Source organism: Neofelis nebulosa, chromosome 6, assembly GCF_028018385.1.
Source record: "Neofelis nebulosa isolate mNeoNeb1 chromosome 6, mNeoNeb1.pri, whole genome shotgun sequence".
In the NCBI taxonomy this organism is placed as follows: Eukaryota; Metazoa; Chordata; class Mammalia; order Carnivora; family Felidae; genus Neofelis; species Neofelis nebulosa.
This window is the reverse complement of record NC_080787.1, coordinates 122,066,056-122,082,534: the sequence shown is the minus strand read 5'-3', so window position 1 is coordinate 122,082,534 and position 16,479 is coordinate 122,066,056. Positions and strand designations below refer to the sequence as shown.

Here is a 16,479-nt window from a genome sequence, read left to right as displayed (position 1 = left end):
TAAGAGAATAAAGCAGAATATTTGTATGGGAGGTGGAGGCTGAGGAACAGGACTGACACACGGATGCCATTTGCCACGGCCAAGACCTACTTCTGATGACAGAGATAAACCTAAACCTACTGGTCAACGGGGATCTTTGCTGGTTTCAAAAGGTCTCTTTGGAGTACAATTATTCAGTTAATTCAAACCTCCTCTCAGGAGTTTTTCCCTTCCCTCTCCTCTTCCTTCCCAAGGAATCCAGCATACTCTTCCTTTTTTAAAGAAAACATATTCATTTATTTTTGAGAGACAGAGAGAGACAGAGCACAAGTTGGGGAGGGGTATAGAGAGAATGAGACACAGAATCTGAAGCAGGCTCCAGGCTCTGAGCTGTCAGCACAGAGCCTGACGGGGGGCTCGAACCCACAGACAGTGAGATCATGACCTGAGCCGAAGTCGGACGCTTAACCGACTGAGCCACCCAGGTGCCCCTCCAGCCTACTCTTCTAAGAGGACTGAGGGAGGTCTCTAGACTGCCTGCTGTTTGAGTCCTCAGAGATTCCCATTTTGGGGGGACTGGTCTGGCTATATCCTTGGGTGTCCCATATCAGGGACCATGAGAACATGCTTATTCTTTCTGGGCTTTGTACCAGCACATACTGCAGAAGCACGTCCCTGCCAGAGTCTCTCATCAAGAAACATGGATGTTCAGCAGTGTGCCCTTGTCTCTTATCCAGTTCTTTCTGACCCACCAATTTTTTCTGAGTTGGGCCTCTACATCAACCCACCATGGCACAAGAAATTTCTGGATTCATCTATATGTCTTGATAGGAGATGGGGAATTGAAGAAACTACCTCAGGTATATCTGTTGGAAATCTTCCTCAACTCTAATCTACCACCTATGTGACACCACATTCTTGTAGCATTAGTGAACAGGAACTTCTCCAAAGAGCTTGAGCTTTCCCCAGCTTCACCCTGAGAACCCCAAACCAATGTGAATGTCTCTATCATTCCTAGCTCTCTGTTCCAACACCGGTGAGGGCCAGGTTTGGAAAAACATTCAGCCCCAAAAGGGGAGCCAGGACATTGTATCTGGTTCCATACTTCTTCCTCTGCCATTGCTTACTCCACCTAGCACTGGAAGGGCTCTATACTCCCTCCCACCCTGGACAATAAGTCTCAGAGCAGCCACCTACAACCCTCCTCAAAGCTGTCTGTGTTTTCACTGACCACACTGAAGGTCTTTTGAATTTATTGCTGGCTCCGTGTCTCCTACTTGCCACCCTTCACGCCAGCTTACCGAAACACTGAGGTCCCCCGAGAAAGAAGGAATTCTGCCTCCAGACTGCCTTTGGACTTGAGACCACAGCAACTCTTCCCTAGGTCTCTAGCCTGCCCCGCAAACTTTGTACTTGCCAGGCTCCACAGTCACATGAGCTAATCCTTTAAAGTAAATTCTGTATGTAGTCACAGATACAGATAGATTGAGATATCAATATATCTAGATATTCATACAGATATACATCCTGTTGGTTGTGTGTCTCTGGAGAACCCTGACTAATTCACCACTCTAACACACACAGGACACTTCTCTCAGGCTTTCGACTCCTCATGTCACATCTTCTTTGGCTCTTTTTCCCTTAAGAGCATCACAGTATTTATTTTGTCTTCTGACTGGCAAAGAGAACAGTGAAAGCAAGCCAAATAAAATCTTCTGGTCCTCTCTGCAAATGCAGGGTGCCCCAGACCTGCTCTTGGGTAGATCAGGTTGGAATAGAATGGAAACCTGATCTCTAAACACATGAGGGTCTACTGTTTATTTTTTTTTTAATTTTTTTTTCAACGTTTTTTTATTTATTTTTGGGACAGAGAGAGACAGAGCATGAACAGGGGAGGGGCAGAGAGAGAGGGAGACACAGAATCGGAAACAGGCTCCAGGCTCCGAGCCATCAGCCCAGAGCCTGACGCGGGGCTCAAACTCACGGACCGGACCGCGAGATCGTGACCTGGCTGAAGTCGGACGCTTAACCGACTGCGCCACCCAGGCGCCCCGAGGGTCTACTGTTTAAAAGACATAACTACAAGAATCATAATTTGGCTTCATATTTTGAATCACTAGTTTCACGTTTTCTCCCTTTTCCTCACCCCCTTCCCAATTCAAGCCTTGTTCTTCATTCCCTCAGAAGTAACCTGCAATACATTCTGGCTCTGGTTTTCCAAAGAGCTAAAGCTTAAGCTCAATCCGGAGAGCTATACAGGTAGTAACAGGGAAAGGAGTACCCCAGGGAATTGGGGGAAGACCAAGGGTTCTCCACTCCAAGCAGCAATCAATGACTTATATACTCAAACTTTATGGCACAACTCTGGAATTAGGAGTGGGTAGTATATAGGTACTCAAGAATGAGTAAGGTAAAATTGTAACTATCTACTGGAATAGAGGACAGCTCTAATAACAATAACATCAGCCACCTACTGTGGGCCGGGGCTGTACAGAGAGTCTTTACATGTATTGAAACTATTATTTTTTTCCATTTACATAAAAACTAAACAATTTGCCCAAAATTAGGCAGCTATTCAGAAATGGTTGTGTCACAGTTCCAGAATCTTTACCAAGAATCCTAACCTAAATGGTCGGCCTCCAGAGTGCTGACATAATTAACATGGGGAAGACAACTACATAACCAAGGGCAACTATTTGATAACAATAACAACTTAAAGTCTCGATTAGGAGGAATATTTATATTGCTAATTCTGTACATTGACTATTAACCGGAACAAATTATAACAAAGAATACTTCCTTACAATTTCAGTGCCTCTTTGGGTTCTACTATGTTTACTCATATTAAAGCAATAATTTGGAAAATGATATTCAAGGAAGACATATTACTCACATGTTTACTTCCTCTTCATTTAATAACTGCATCACTAGCAGGGTAATATGAAAAGAGCCATCACTGATCATTGCTTTGGCCAGTTGTTTGTCTTGTTGTATTATTGCATTTTGTAGGATCTTAATTCCTCTTGTAATCTAATCACACACACACACACACACACACACACACACACACACACACAAAATAGAGATTAGGTAAGCAATATTTCTTTATGGCAAAATGTAAATCAAGAAGAAAAATAAGCAACAACCAAAATTAGAACAATGTCAAGATTCTTCAACCAAACAATGCTTAATCGCCTACTTGTTCTCAAATATCCTGGATAAAATGACTTAGGAAGCTTAATATGAGGTATGAGGTTTTTTTTAAATCATATAATTCCTGTCCATCTTGAAAACATCAAACCTAATACCCTTGTTTTACACACTGGGTCACTGGTTGAACCCACTGGTTGAAAATCTCTCAGTGACCATGCATCTTTTCACAAACTTGCAGTATGACTCATGATAATTATGATCTTTCCTAAAATTAAAAAAAAAAAAAAAGTTTTTCTTGCCACAGAAAGGTCAAACCAGCAGACAACATTCCATTCCTGTTGGAAGTATTATTTATTTGTCCCCAAGTGAATGTGTCTGAGAACCCATTCTTCATGGCCTTTAAAATTTTTTAGGACAGCAATAATCTCAACAGGAGTGACTACTGTCACTTTTCCAGATATGTGAGGAGGGGCATAACGATGGAGAGAGAGTTGCAAAGAGGTCCAATTGTGTATGTTAGAAAAACAATTACAGTCGCAGAGAGGTGCAACCCCTCCTCTTCCATCAGACTTCCCCTCTCAGTCCCTGCTCTGAAACAAAAAGGGGAACAATGTTCTTCCCTCCTCCATTTCCAGTCAGATACAATTCTAGTCAACTTGTACATGTGACTAGAAAAGTGTATCAGAAAATGGTTTGAATATGAAATAGCAAACCAAGCAATACTCAGAGAAAAGAGAGCACATAGAAGTCCTGAGGCAGCAGAATTAGTCAGAGAGAAAAGGGGAAGGAGAGGAGGCTGGCAACAGAAAGAGTCCATTAAAAAAAAAAAAGAAACAGCAGAGATAAGAAAAAACTGAATCATGAGCACAGCAGACTGTTCTGATACTAGAGTAGCTGTTTTATCCTGAACAATGTTCCCATTATCTGCAGAATGTGACTGGACAAATCATGAGATGCCATCCTGGGATCTGACTTTCCACGTGTCTTTATGATAAATCTGCATCACCCAAAATAACCTCAGCCTTTCTCTATTCCTTGCAATATGGAAGAGGGCGACACAGGAAATGGTGTTTTCCTGGGAGGAAGTTATGCAGTAACACCTAACATAATATTTCCCAAGTCAAGAGATCACTTCTGTGAAACCCAGCAAAAGAATACTGATTGCCTGATAAATAAAATGCTCTTGATGTAATAGTACACAAAGATCTTATAGAGTCACTTTCTTCTACTCTATATCAATAAAACTAAGTTATAAACTTGAGGGTAATGTTTATTTCTTCTAACCCACCATCTCACCACAGTGACCAGTAATAATAATAAAAACAATACTTAAAATATACCTGAAACTAATATAACACTGTATATTAATGATACTAGAAATTAAAAAAAAAGTAATAAGATAAAATAGAATAGAATAGAATAGAATAGAATAAAATAAAATAAAATAAAATAAAATAAAATAAAATAAAATAAAATAAAATAAAATAAAATAACTGGCATGAGGACACATCAGTAAATGTCAGTTCACATTATTCTAAAATGTGCTTTTTCGGGGGCGGTGGCTCAGTTGGACAAAGTAAGCATCCAGCTTTGGCTCAGGTCATGATCTCACTGTTCTGGAGTTCGAGCCCTGTGTCAGGCTCTGTGCTGACAGTTCAGAGCCTGCAGCCTGTTTCAGATTCTGTGTCTCCCTCCCTCCCTCCCTCCCTCCTTCTCTCTCTCTCTCTCTCTCTGCCCCGCCCCCCCCACTAGCACTCTCTCTTTCTCTCTCAAAAATAATCATTTAAAAATAAACATATAATAAAATGTGCTTTTTCACCTAAAAAGGATTAGACCATTTTTCATATCATTAAATATATAATGTCTTCACTTTTTTAATGGAATAGGGTCCCATTGTACAGATGTCCCATAATTTAGTTACCTAATCACTTACTTACCGAAATAAAGTTTTTTCTCAAAAAAAGTTTTTAATTAATAAAAAATAAAACAACAATATTTAAAAAACAATAGCAGTAACTAACCTTTATTGTGTGATCACTAGGTTCTAGATACTAAAGCGAGCATTTTATATATATTAGTTCACTGAAGCCTCTGAACAACCCTATAAGGTAGATATTGGTATTAACTCTATTAAAATAAATTGAAAAACAGAAGATTTAAAAAAATCTCTTCAAAATCATATACCCAAAACAGCAAAGGAACGTAAATAAAGGATAAATTACAATACATGAGAAAAAATGCAACAGTGACAACGAATTGGTTTGTTTTCAGAGGGGACAAAGAGGGGGCAGAGATGTGGGTAGTGACTTAAGAAATGAAACCCTGAGGGGAAAAAGGAATTCAAAGGAGATTTTTAGAAAGTCTTACTGAATATTGTGTAACAGAATACACTGGCCCTCTCAGAAAGACCTTTATTATAAAACTGTATTGCTCACAAATGATTTTAAATTTGAATTTTTGAGTTTTTCCAGGTACAATGAAGCGCTGAGATTGGCTCATGGCATAACAAAGCAGCTCAAGAGGATCGAGGTTCATATGCCAACGGCCTGGTCCAGCGTCAAGGATATTAAAGGTGCTCAAAAGTGTTAGACCTCTGGACACATATATCAACGGAACAGAAATCCCAAAAGGAAAAATACTCTTATATGGCCAACTAATCTATGACAAAGGAGGCAAGAATATATAATGGGGAAAAGACAGACTCTTCAACAAATGACATTGGGAAAACTGGACCGCCACATGCAGAAGAATAAAACTGGACCACTTTCTAACCCATACACAAAAATAAACTCAAAACAGAATAAAAGGCCCAAATGTGAGAAATGAAACCATAAAGCTCCTAGAAGAAAACAAAGGCCGTCTCTCTTTGACATTGGCCTTAGCAAAATTTGTCTACGTACGTCTCCTCAGGCAAGAAAAACAAAGCAAAAATAAACTATTGGAACTACACGAAAATATGCCTTACAAGGCCAAGGAAACAATCAACAAAAGGAAAAGGCAACCTACTGAATGGGAGAAGATATTCATAAAAGACATATCCACTAAAGGATTAATATTCAAAATGTATAAAACTTATACAACTTGACGCCAAAAAACAAAACAACAACAACAACAAAAAAAAAAACAATCTGATTAAAATGTAGGGAAAGGACCTAAAGAGACATTTTTTCAAAGAAAACATCCAGATGGCCAACAGACACATGAAAAGATGCTCAACATCACTAATTATCAGAGAAATGCAAATCAAAACCACAGTAAGATATCACCTTACATCTGTCAGAAGGGCTAGAATGAAAAAGACAACAAAATAAATAAAATGAAATACATGTTAGTGAGGATATAGAACAGAAGGTACCCTCGTGCACTGTTGAAGAGAATGTAAACTGGTACAGCTCCTATGGGAAACAGCATAGAATGTCCTCAAAAAATTAAAAATAGAGGGGTGCCTAGGTGGTTCAGTGGGTTGGGTGTCAACTCTTGATTTTGGCTCAGATCATGATCTCACGGTTTGTGGGATCAAGCCCCATGACAGGTGCTGACGGTGTAGAGCTTGCTTAGGTTCTCTCTCTCCCTCTCTGTCTCCCCCTCCCCCCCTCAAAATAAATAAACTTAAAAAAATAAATAAAAGTAGAAACACTATATGACCCAGTAATTCCACTACCAGGTATTTACCCAAAGAAAACAAAAACACTAAAAAGATGTATGAACCTCTATGTTTATTGCAGCATTGTTTACAATAGCCAAATTACGCAAGCAACCCCACTGTCCACTGATAAATGGGTAAATTGTGTGTGTGTGTGTGTGTGTGTGTGTGTGTGTACACACATAAAATGTGTATAAAATGCAATGTTACTCAGACATAAAAAGGAATGAGGTCTTCACATTTGCAAAACTATGGGTGGACCCAGAAGGTATTATGCTACGTGAAATAGGTCAGACTGACAAAGACAAATACCGTATGATTTCACATATATGTGGAATCTAAAAATCAAAGCAAATAAACAAACACCAGAAACAGACCCAAAGATACAGAGAACAAGTTGATGATTACCAGAGGGGTAGGTGGTGGAAAGATAGGCAAAATGGGTTAAGGAGAGTGGGAAATACAGACTTCCAGTTATGGAATGAATAAGTCATGGAGATGAAAGGTACAGAAGAGGGAATATCATCACTGGTATTATAACAGCACTGCATGGTGACAGATGGTACCTACCCTGGTGGTGAGCAGAGCAAAACACAGACTTGTCAAATCACTATGTTGCATACCTGAATCTAATATAACATTGTGTGTCAACTAGACATCAATCAAAAAAAAAAAAAAAGTCATACCTCTAAACAATATAATTACATCTACAAATCTCAGCTGGTACAAATGATAATATTGTTTTAACTGCACATGAAAAGTATCTTATGATGAGAACTCTGTTTTACAATCAGAGTAATACAAATTAAGGACGCTGGACTTGGCTCAGAAATTCTGGATTTTTTTTTCAGTTTATTTTATTTATTTTTTTTTTTTGAGAGAGACAAAGACAGCTCAAGTGAGGGAGTAGGGAGAGAGAGAGAGAGAGACAGAGAATCCGGAACAGGCTCCACACTGTCAGCACAGAGCACGATGCAGAGCTCGAACTCAAGAAACTGTGAGATCATGACCTGAGTGGAAAATAAGAGTTGAATGCTTAACCAACTGGGCCACCCAGGCTCCCCAAAATTCTGGATTTTAATTCCAGGTCTACCACAGGTGTGACCCCACACCTGTCACCTCTTCTCACTAAATCTTGGCTTCTTCAGTTGTAAAATAGGAATGATAAAATCTGTCCTGCCAAACTTACAGCATTGTGTTACAGATCACAGTAGGCAAGCTACATGAAAATACTTCACAAGCTCTACACCATTTGCCTAATATAAAGCATACAACACTGCCAAAATTAAATTCAGTGGTTCTCTACCCTATGTAGTTCTGCTTCCCAAGTACCATTTGGCAATGTTTGGAGGCATTTTTGTCATAACTGGGGACTTGCCACTTGCACTTAGTGGATAGAGTACCTGCATTTTCACAAAAATATACTCTTGATTCTGGGCTCAAACACTAATTATGTATAAAGTCAGGGAAATGCTCAAAGAATTCCAGTCATTTGTGTATCCAGCATTTTAGTGCAATGCTCTGCATAGTAAAATAGTTTTAGACCATTCCTATTTTTTAATTATCTGGAAGCATGTAAACTGCAAATTAAAAACTGTAAAATACTTGGAAGACTAATTCTCTGATGTCACACAGTACTTATGATGCAGGATTAACCTCAATCTAGGAAAATTCTACAGATAATCTAACCAAGAGATGTATTTCTAGCTATGCTTTGATGCTCCAGATTAATTTATATATTCCTTGATATCATCTTAAGAGCTTTTTTAAATGCTTTTTTATTCCTAATTACATTCTTATAAAAGAAAAGGGAAAAATACTTGACTCTTCTCTGTATTGCATTTTAAGAACTACCAGTGTCATTACAGGCCAAAGGAAACTAATTTTTAGAGCTGCTGTTTAAAATTCAATAAAATCATTAAAGCTTATCTGTCACCATAATCCCAGCTATTGACAGTACTGCACAGGCACATTTTAAAAACCTAATACTATAGAGTCACATTTAAATATTATATTCAAAGAAACTTTCAAAAATAAGAGCATTATTAAATCTTAAATATTTCACTGAGTATTATCTTTGTGTCTAGAAAATAAAAACAAACATCCATCTGTTAAACCTCAGCACTAAGCGATATTCTACATGCCTAAAAATAATGCAATAAGAAAATACATGTTTATATCTTTTAAGTTTTCTAATTGACTCGAAGCATATATATATGAGTGCAGATAAAAACCCTTAACATTATGTACCTCTGCACGAGGGAGAGAAGTTACATTCTAGCACAGAGTACAAGAATGTCTTTGACCTCAACTTTTGACATTATTTTCAGAATTTCTCTAAGGTGTTAACTTATATTGTTCCTAAATTTGCTGCCTCATTAATATTTACCAGAATTATCACTTCAATTTGCTACATAATTTTTCTTCAGTGCTGAATACTTTCATTTTTCTCGCTTGTCTACAACCATGAAAAGAACTTGAAAAATTGATAACATAGCAAAACTGGAGTAAAAGTAAAAAGTCCTTCCGAAATAGGAGAATTTTCTATGTCTACCAAATGCTCAACATATACACCATGATAGCAAATACTTTTACAATTATATTTCCCAGGCAAGAATTGAATGACTGAATGCACAAATCTACTTTTATTATTTTTATAAGACCAGCAATTTTCACATTACTAAATGATGAAATATGGAATTAAAGGTTACAAATGCCTTTTAAAACACCCAGAGAAAAATCATATCTTTCCAATAGTATAAAAAAATTATCTGGGGCGCCTGGGTGGCTCAGTCGATTAAACATCCAACTTTGACTCAGTTTCTCACAGTTCATGAGTTTGAGCCCTATGTCGGGCTCCAGGCTGACAGCTCAGAGCCTGGAACCTGCTTCAGATTCTGTGTCTCCCTCTCTCTCTAACCCTACCCAGCTCATACTCTGTCTCTCTCTCTCTGTCTCTCAAAAATAAAATATTTTTTAAAAATTAAAAAAAAGTATCTTCTAAAAAATTAATATACTCCTGAATTCAATCAATTTCTAATTGTTCCCTTGTACTTCAATGTTGATTTACCTTATATTTATTACTAGTCATAAAGAAAGCCCATAAAACCAACATGAGTAATCCAACTAGAACTAATTAAACAATTCTAAGCATTTAAGAAACATATAGGATTTATTATAACTCCATTAGATTCTTTCATTCTTTATTTTTAAACTAATGTATAATTGCAGGTAATGGAGAAACACATCCTTTCACATACTTGCAACTTGGATATTTTATCCAGTCATTCTAGTGCATTTTCCAATTCTATTTCTTAAAAGTATGAAATTATGGGGGCGCCTGGGTGGCTCAGTCGGTTGAGCGTCCGACTTCGGTTCAGGTCATTATGTCACAGTTCGTGAGTCTGAGCCCTGCACTGGGCTCTGTGCTGACGGCTCAGAGCCTGGAGCCTGCTTTGGATTCTGTGTCTCCCTCTCTCTCTGCCCCTCCCCCACTCACCCTCTGTCTCTCTCTGCCTCTCAAAAAAATAAAGAAACGTAATAAGAAAATGTTTTGAAGTATGAAATTATGATTTTCCATTAATGAAGAACTTCAAACATCTAAGAATGTGTTTAAAAATCAAAGACCCATGTCAGTCTGAACACTTTCTTCTTTAAAACTAGATGCCAACAAGTAGAGGCCAAAAGTAGAGCAACTCATTGTGAGTGTGCGAGCTTCCAAAGGCTTGTTTGCAGGTCACTTAATTGGAACTTGGAATACAGTCTCCCATTGAAACAATGTTATAAATGCTGCTTCTTTTCCCAGGCCTTCCCACAAAAGCTCATAAGCAGTTTAAAAAAGAAAATTAACATTTGATACTTTAAAACAAACAAAAAGGATGTTCATAGAAAAGATGTAAAATGCACCTCCTAATCTCCTCCCACCCTACCTCTCCTCTCTGTATTTGTAAGTACACCTGCTACTAAGTACAAATAAGTCTCTTGAGAGGGAAACATTAAATTATTTGGTTTCCAGGTCACTTGACACCCGCATTCCCCACTACTATGAGTCACGCGACCCTCAAAGGATGGCTGTTCAACCTATATTGTGAAACCAACATTGTAACACTGTATTTCTTATTTGTGAATTATTGTAAATGTTCTGGTTGCAACTTGGTATGCCACGAATACGTCTTCAGCCCTGAAATGACAGTATTTTGTGTGTGTGTATTTCTGCTCCTGCCAAGCTCTGCTCTAGGTACTGGGAATGAGCCGAAGACTTTGTGAGGAAGACAAACAAGTTCCAATTGCAAGAATGACAGATCACAAAAGGAAAGCTATGAGACCTTGGAGGTGGCAAACTAGGGGGTGACCAAGGCAGGTGGTCACAGGTGAAGAGGTTTGAGCTGAGATTTTGACATTAACAAAACCAAGAGGGGATGAAAGAAAACTCCTAGACAGAAAAGGTTTCCTCTGGGGGGAGAGGGCCCCTGGCAAGTTCAAGGCCAGAGGGACTCAAGCAGAAGGAACAAGTGCCAAAGTGGAGAAGGTTGAACCATGTAGAACCTCACAGGACATGGTAGAGTCTTTGTCTTTATCCTAATACCAACAGGAAAAGAGTGAAGTATATAAGCGGGTGACATGTCCAGATTTGGGTTTAGAAAATAATCATTATCACCTCCATTTTACACCTAAAGAAATGGAAGCTACGGAAATTAAGTAACTTGACTGACATCCACAGAGGAGTTTGCAGCCCAGATGGTACTCAAACAAGACGTGTAGGACTCCAAAGTCGCACTCTTCCCGATCCCACACCACCTCCCAGAAGGTAAGAAGCAGACACGATGGCTACAGCAGCTTATGGGTGAAAACTAAGAGCTGCAGACTGTTCTCTCCCATCCCCTTCCTCTGGTCACTTTAGTGGCCCAAATTCTGAACTAAGCCTCAGAAAGAAAGAACTTCTCCAGCCCCTTTCCTCTCCAACCCCTCTCCTTGCCCTTCCCCACCAGTCACCCCATTGATCTTCACAGTCAGAACAAGGCTAGGAGAGGAAGGACAGGCATGAAAGGGACACAGAGCTGCTGTTCAGACTACCAGGGGCGCCAAGAATGAAGGTGTGAAGGGGCGCCTGGATGGCTCAGTCGGTTAAGCATCCGACCTTGGCTCAGGTCATGATCCCGTAGTTCACAGGTTCGAGTGCCGCGTCAAGCTCTGTGTTGACAGCTCAGAGCCTGGAGCCTGCTTCGGATTCTGTGTCTCTCCGTCTCTGCCCCACCCCTGCTCATGCTTTGTCACTCTCTGTCTCTCAATAATAAATAAACATTAAAAAAATTTTTTTTAAAGAATGAAGGTGTGAAGGGAGACAGACTCCATGAAGGGCCTCATTAAAGCAACTTATAGAAGTGCTTCCCAAACTTCTATAGTTGACAGAGTGCAGTGGAAAAATCTCTAAGCAGCGAATCAAAATAAGGAACCCGGGGTCTTGTCCAGTCCTGACGTCCTTGGGGAAGTCGCTTTGCCTATTTCACATTCTGGGTCCTTAGGACCTGGCTTGAGACTTCTCACTTCAGCAGCACCACCTTTGACTTCTGGCTTTCTTCTAACTCCCACATGTACATATAACCCTAAATTTCAAAGAAAACCTGCCCAAATAAATCAAGGTATTTTAATATATTTAATATACAATTGCTAATGACATTAAAGTTTGTATCACCTCGGGGCACCTGGGTGGCTCAGTCGGTTGGGCATCCGACTTCAGCTCAGGTCATGATCGCACGGTTTGTGGGTTTGAGCCCCACATTGGGCTCTGTGCTGACAGCTCAGAGCCTGGAGCCTGCCTTGAGTTCTGTGTCTCCCTCTCTCTCTGCCCCACCCCCGCTCACGTTCTGTCTCTCTCTCAAAAATAAACAAACATTAAAAATAAATAAATAAAAAATAAAAAAATTAAGTTTGTATCACCTAAACACTTTTAAGCATTCTAACGGTTTTTACTGGCATGTACCAGTAAAATCAGAATCTAATTCTTTACTGCATTAAACTCTAAAACCTTGCATTGCTAGGTTAAACAAATTTCTCTTATGTATCTTCTTTCCCCAGCTAAACTGTATCTCATGGACTAAAAATTTCTTGGAATGCCTCAATAAAATTTATTTTTTTTCTTTTAACATTTATTTCTTTGATTTCAACTTCATTTGCTCTGATTTTTAAAAATTCTTTAGCATTCCCTAGAAACATTCCAGTTAAATAAGGGGAGAAACAACCTTAAAATGTGCCTCCTGTTAAAAAGAAAACCACAGCCACCTGGGGTGCCTGGGTGGCTTGGTCGGTTTGGTGTCTGACTTCTGCTTGGTCATGACCTCACTGTTCATGAGTTCAGGCCCCGCATCAGGCTCTGTGCTGACAGCTCGGAGACTGCTTTGAATTCTGTGTCTCCCTCTCTCTCTGCCCCTCCCCTGCTCAGGCTCTCTCTCTCCGTCTCTCAAAAATAAATAAACACTGAAAAAACGTTGTTGTTTTCTTTTTAAAGAAAACCACAGGCCCAACATGGGCTCTTAACACATGTTAAGAGCCTTATGTCAGCAAACCAAGACTTAACACTAACTTAAGTGCAGTTTCAGCCCCCCAGGGATGTAACCAGTCAACACACAATTTCCTGGTCAGCACTAGGAAACTTCTGACAGACCCCTTCCATTCTCCTTCAGAGGGTGTCCCCGCCTAACACGATGGATTCTTTGCTAATTGTTTCCTTCTTTCCCCTCCCTCTCTCCCTTTAAAATCCTTTCCTTTTCCGCAGTCTTGGGGAGCACTTTTCTGTCTGCTAGATGGGATGCTGCCCGATTCATGACTCGTTCAACACAGCCAACTGGATCTTCAGATGCACTTGGAATTTCTGTCGTTTTACACTGGTAAAAGAGATCACACAGAAATTCAGATCTGCTTCTCAAATCGGGCCAAGATATGAAAACGGTCGGTCTTCCAAGTAAAGTGTTCTTTCCTCCCTCACTGCTTCACCAGTGTGAATTAGATACTGTAGCTCTCGGCCACATACAAGGGTTTCTTAGTTTGTGCCAACTGGCTGGTCCCATTTCCTATTATTCATACCACATTAATTTTCCAGATTTTTAATAGATTTTTACCCAAGTTTATCATGCAGTATTAAACTTGTACAGGGAGTAATTTTTAAAGAAACTATGTCACAATAATCATTTCCATGCACAGGACTGAGCAGCAAGAAATCCCACTACTTTCCCAGCAGAGATTTCAAATCCCTCTTTTTCTACCTGGTCACTGCTTTCTGCCTCTGAAAGGTTCCTCAGTTGTGGTGAACAAACAGAGAGAACCTTGACATGCCATCTGGCAACACACTCAAAATTATTACTTAAATATGACTGTTTAATATTTTTTCTAAATTACTGTTTAAGTACATTTTATTGTTTAAATAGGATTATTTATAGGACACTTGGGTGGCTCAGTCAGTTAAGTGTCTGACTTCAGCTCGTCAGGATCTCATTGTTCATGAGTACGAGCCCTATGTTGGGCTCTGTGCTGACAGCTCAGACCCTGGAGCTTGCTTCGGATTCCATGTCTCCCTCTCTCTCTGCCTCTCCCCCACTCACTCATGTGTGTACTCTCTCCTTCTCTCTCTCTCTCTCTCTCTCTCTCTCTCTCTCTCTTAAAAAAAATTAATAAATATTTTTAAAAATTTTTAAATAGGATTATTTCCAAGGAACTACCCTACAACCCAGCAACTGCACTACTAGGTAATTATGCAAAGGATACAGATGTACTGCTTCGAAGGGGCACATGCACCCCAATGTTTATAGTAGACTATCAACGATACCCAAAGTATGGAAAGAGCCCAAATGTCCATCTCCTGACAAATGGATAAAGAAGATGTGGTACATATATATACAATGGAATATTACTCAGCCATCAAAAAGAATGAAATCTTGCTATTTGCGACAACGTAGATAGATCTACAGTGTATTATGCTAAGTGAAATAAGTCGGTCAGAGAAAGACAAATATCATATGATCTCACTTATCTGTGGAATGTAAGAAATAAAACAGATGAACATAAGGGAAGGGAAGGAAAAATAAGATAAAAAGAGAGGAAGGCAAACCACAAGAGACTCTTAAATACAGAGAACAAACTGAGGGTTGCTGGCAGGGTATTGGGTGGGGTGAGTGGCATTAAGGAGGACACTTGTTGGGATGAGCACTGGGTGTTATATGGAAGTGATGAATCGCTAAATTCTATTCCTGAAATCATTATTACATTATATGTTAACTAACTTGGATTTAAATTTCAAAAACATGTAAGATGATAGTAAAAAAAAAAAATAAAAATAAATAAATAGGATTGTTTCCTATGGAGCCCACCTAAAATACCACCAAAAACACTTAAGAGCTGAGAGCAAATGGGCTTACAAGCATTTAGTGTAGCTTAAATCTAATTTAAAATAAAACTTTATAGTAAAAATAGTTGTTTTTTTAAATAGCACCTCTAAAACGAATCAATAAACAAACAAACAAAAAGCAGAAACAGAGCCATAAATACAAAGATCTGATGGCTGCCTGAGGGGAAGACAGTGCAGGGAAGGGCTAAAGAGGTAAAGTAGAGTGGGGGACACAGGCTTCCAGGTACAGAATGGAGGAGTCAGGAGTTGAAAGGCACAGCACAGGGAATTTGGTCAATGGTACAGTAATAACGCTGTATGGTGACAGATGGTAACTATGTGGGTCGTGAGCCCAGCACAATGTAGACCGTCAAAGCACCATGTTGTACAACTGAAACTAATGTAACATTGTGTGTCAACTGCACTTCAATTAAAAAAAAAAAAAAAGCACCTCTTTGTTGGTGATCGGAATGGATAGGAAATAGTTGGGTTGATAATCTTTTTGCTTTTTTTTCTTCTTCTTTATCTGATCTTTACTGATCCGTTCATTTTCTTTACTTCTCTCCAAATTTATGTGACGTACATCAGTGACTAGAGGGAGAAAGTCAAACAATAATATGTCTAATGGATTTAAACAAAGATAATTTAGTAAAAAAAAAAAATAAAAAGGAAACAAGCACTACATAAATAGCAATCATTCATAATAGTCATTTTCAAATTTAAAGTAGGAGCTAGCAACTATTCTGTAAAGGACCTCAGAATAAATATTTTAGGCACTGCAGATCATATGGTCTTTATCAAAACTACCCAAGTCTACTGTAGACAAACATAGATGAAGAGGTATAGTTGTGTTCCGATAAAACTTTATTTACAAAGCAGATAGTTAGCCAGATTTGGCCCATTATCTAAAGCACAACTAACAACCATTCTCTCCCCCGTGCCACAAGTTTCATGATACTAGAAAAGATCACTTTTTTCATACGTCTTGTAAATGTACATTTGTGACTCCCACAACATAACCACTCATAGCAATGCCACTCAAAGTTTGGTTTGTGGTCAAGGTCATGCTACAAACTTGGAAAAATTTAGATTGCTTTAGAAACTTTCATAGCAAGTAGGCAAAGAAATTCTGTCTACTGAACTTTGGCTTCTATTATGTGTGGGGTTTTTTTTTTTCATTTTTCTAATAGTTCATCTTTTACCGTATTTTACACAAGTATCAGTTGGCAACAAATAGGAAATCAAAAACAAAAAAAACTGGTCCTTGACCATAGATAATTGAGAAGCACTTAGCTACTTGTTAAAGTCACCTTCAAAAGACTCATTT

General features: G+C 38.9%; 1 protein-coding gene across 6 annotated transcripts in view; it reads right to left on the bottom strand.

The window, feature by feature from the left end:
- The window catches only part of AKAP7 (A-kinase anchoring protein 7), a 157,643-nt gene that overhangs the window by 119,188 nt on the left and 21,976 nt on the right, over window positions 1–16,479 (bottom strand). For all 6 annotated transcript variants that reach the window (XM_058735277.1, XM_058735276.1, XM_058735280.1 and 3 more), the window contains exons 3-4: window positions 15,604–15,743; window positions 2,873–3,009 (exon numbers count right to left, since the gene is read on the bottom strand). In XM_058735277.1, the coding sequence (XP_058591260.1) occupies window positions 2,873–3,009; window positions 15,604–15,743 (277 nt within the window). The remainder of the gene's footprint in view (window positions 1–2,872; window positions 3,010–15,603; window positions 15,744–16,479) is intronic.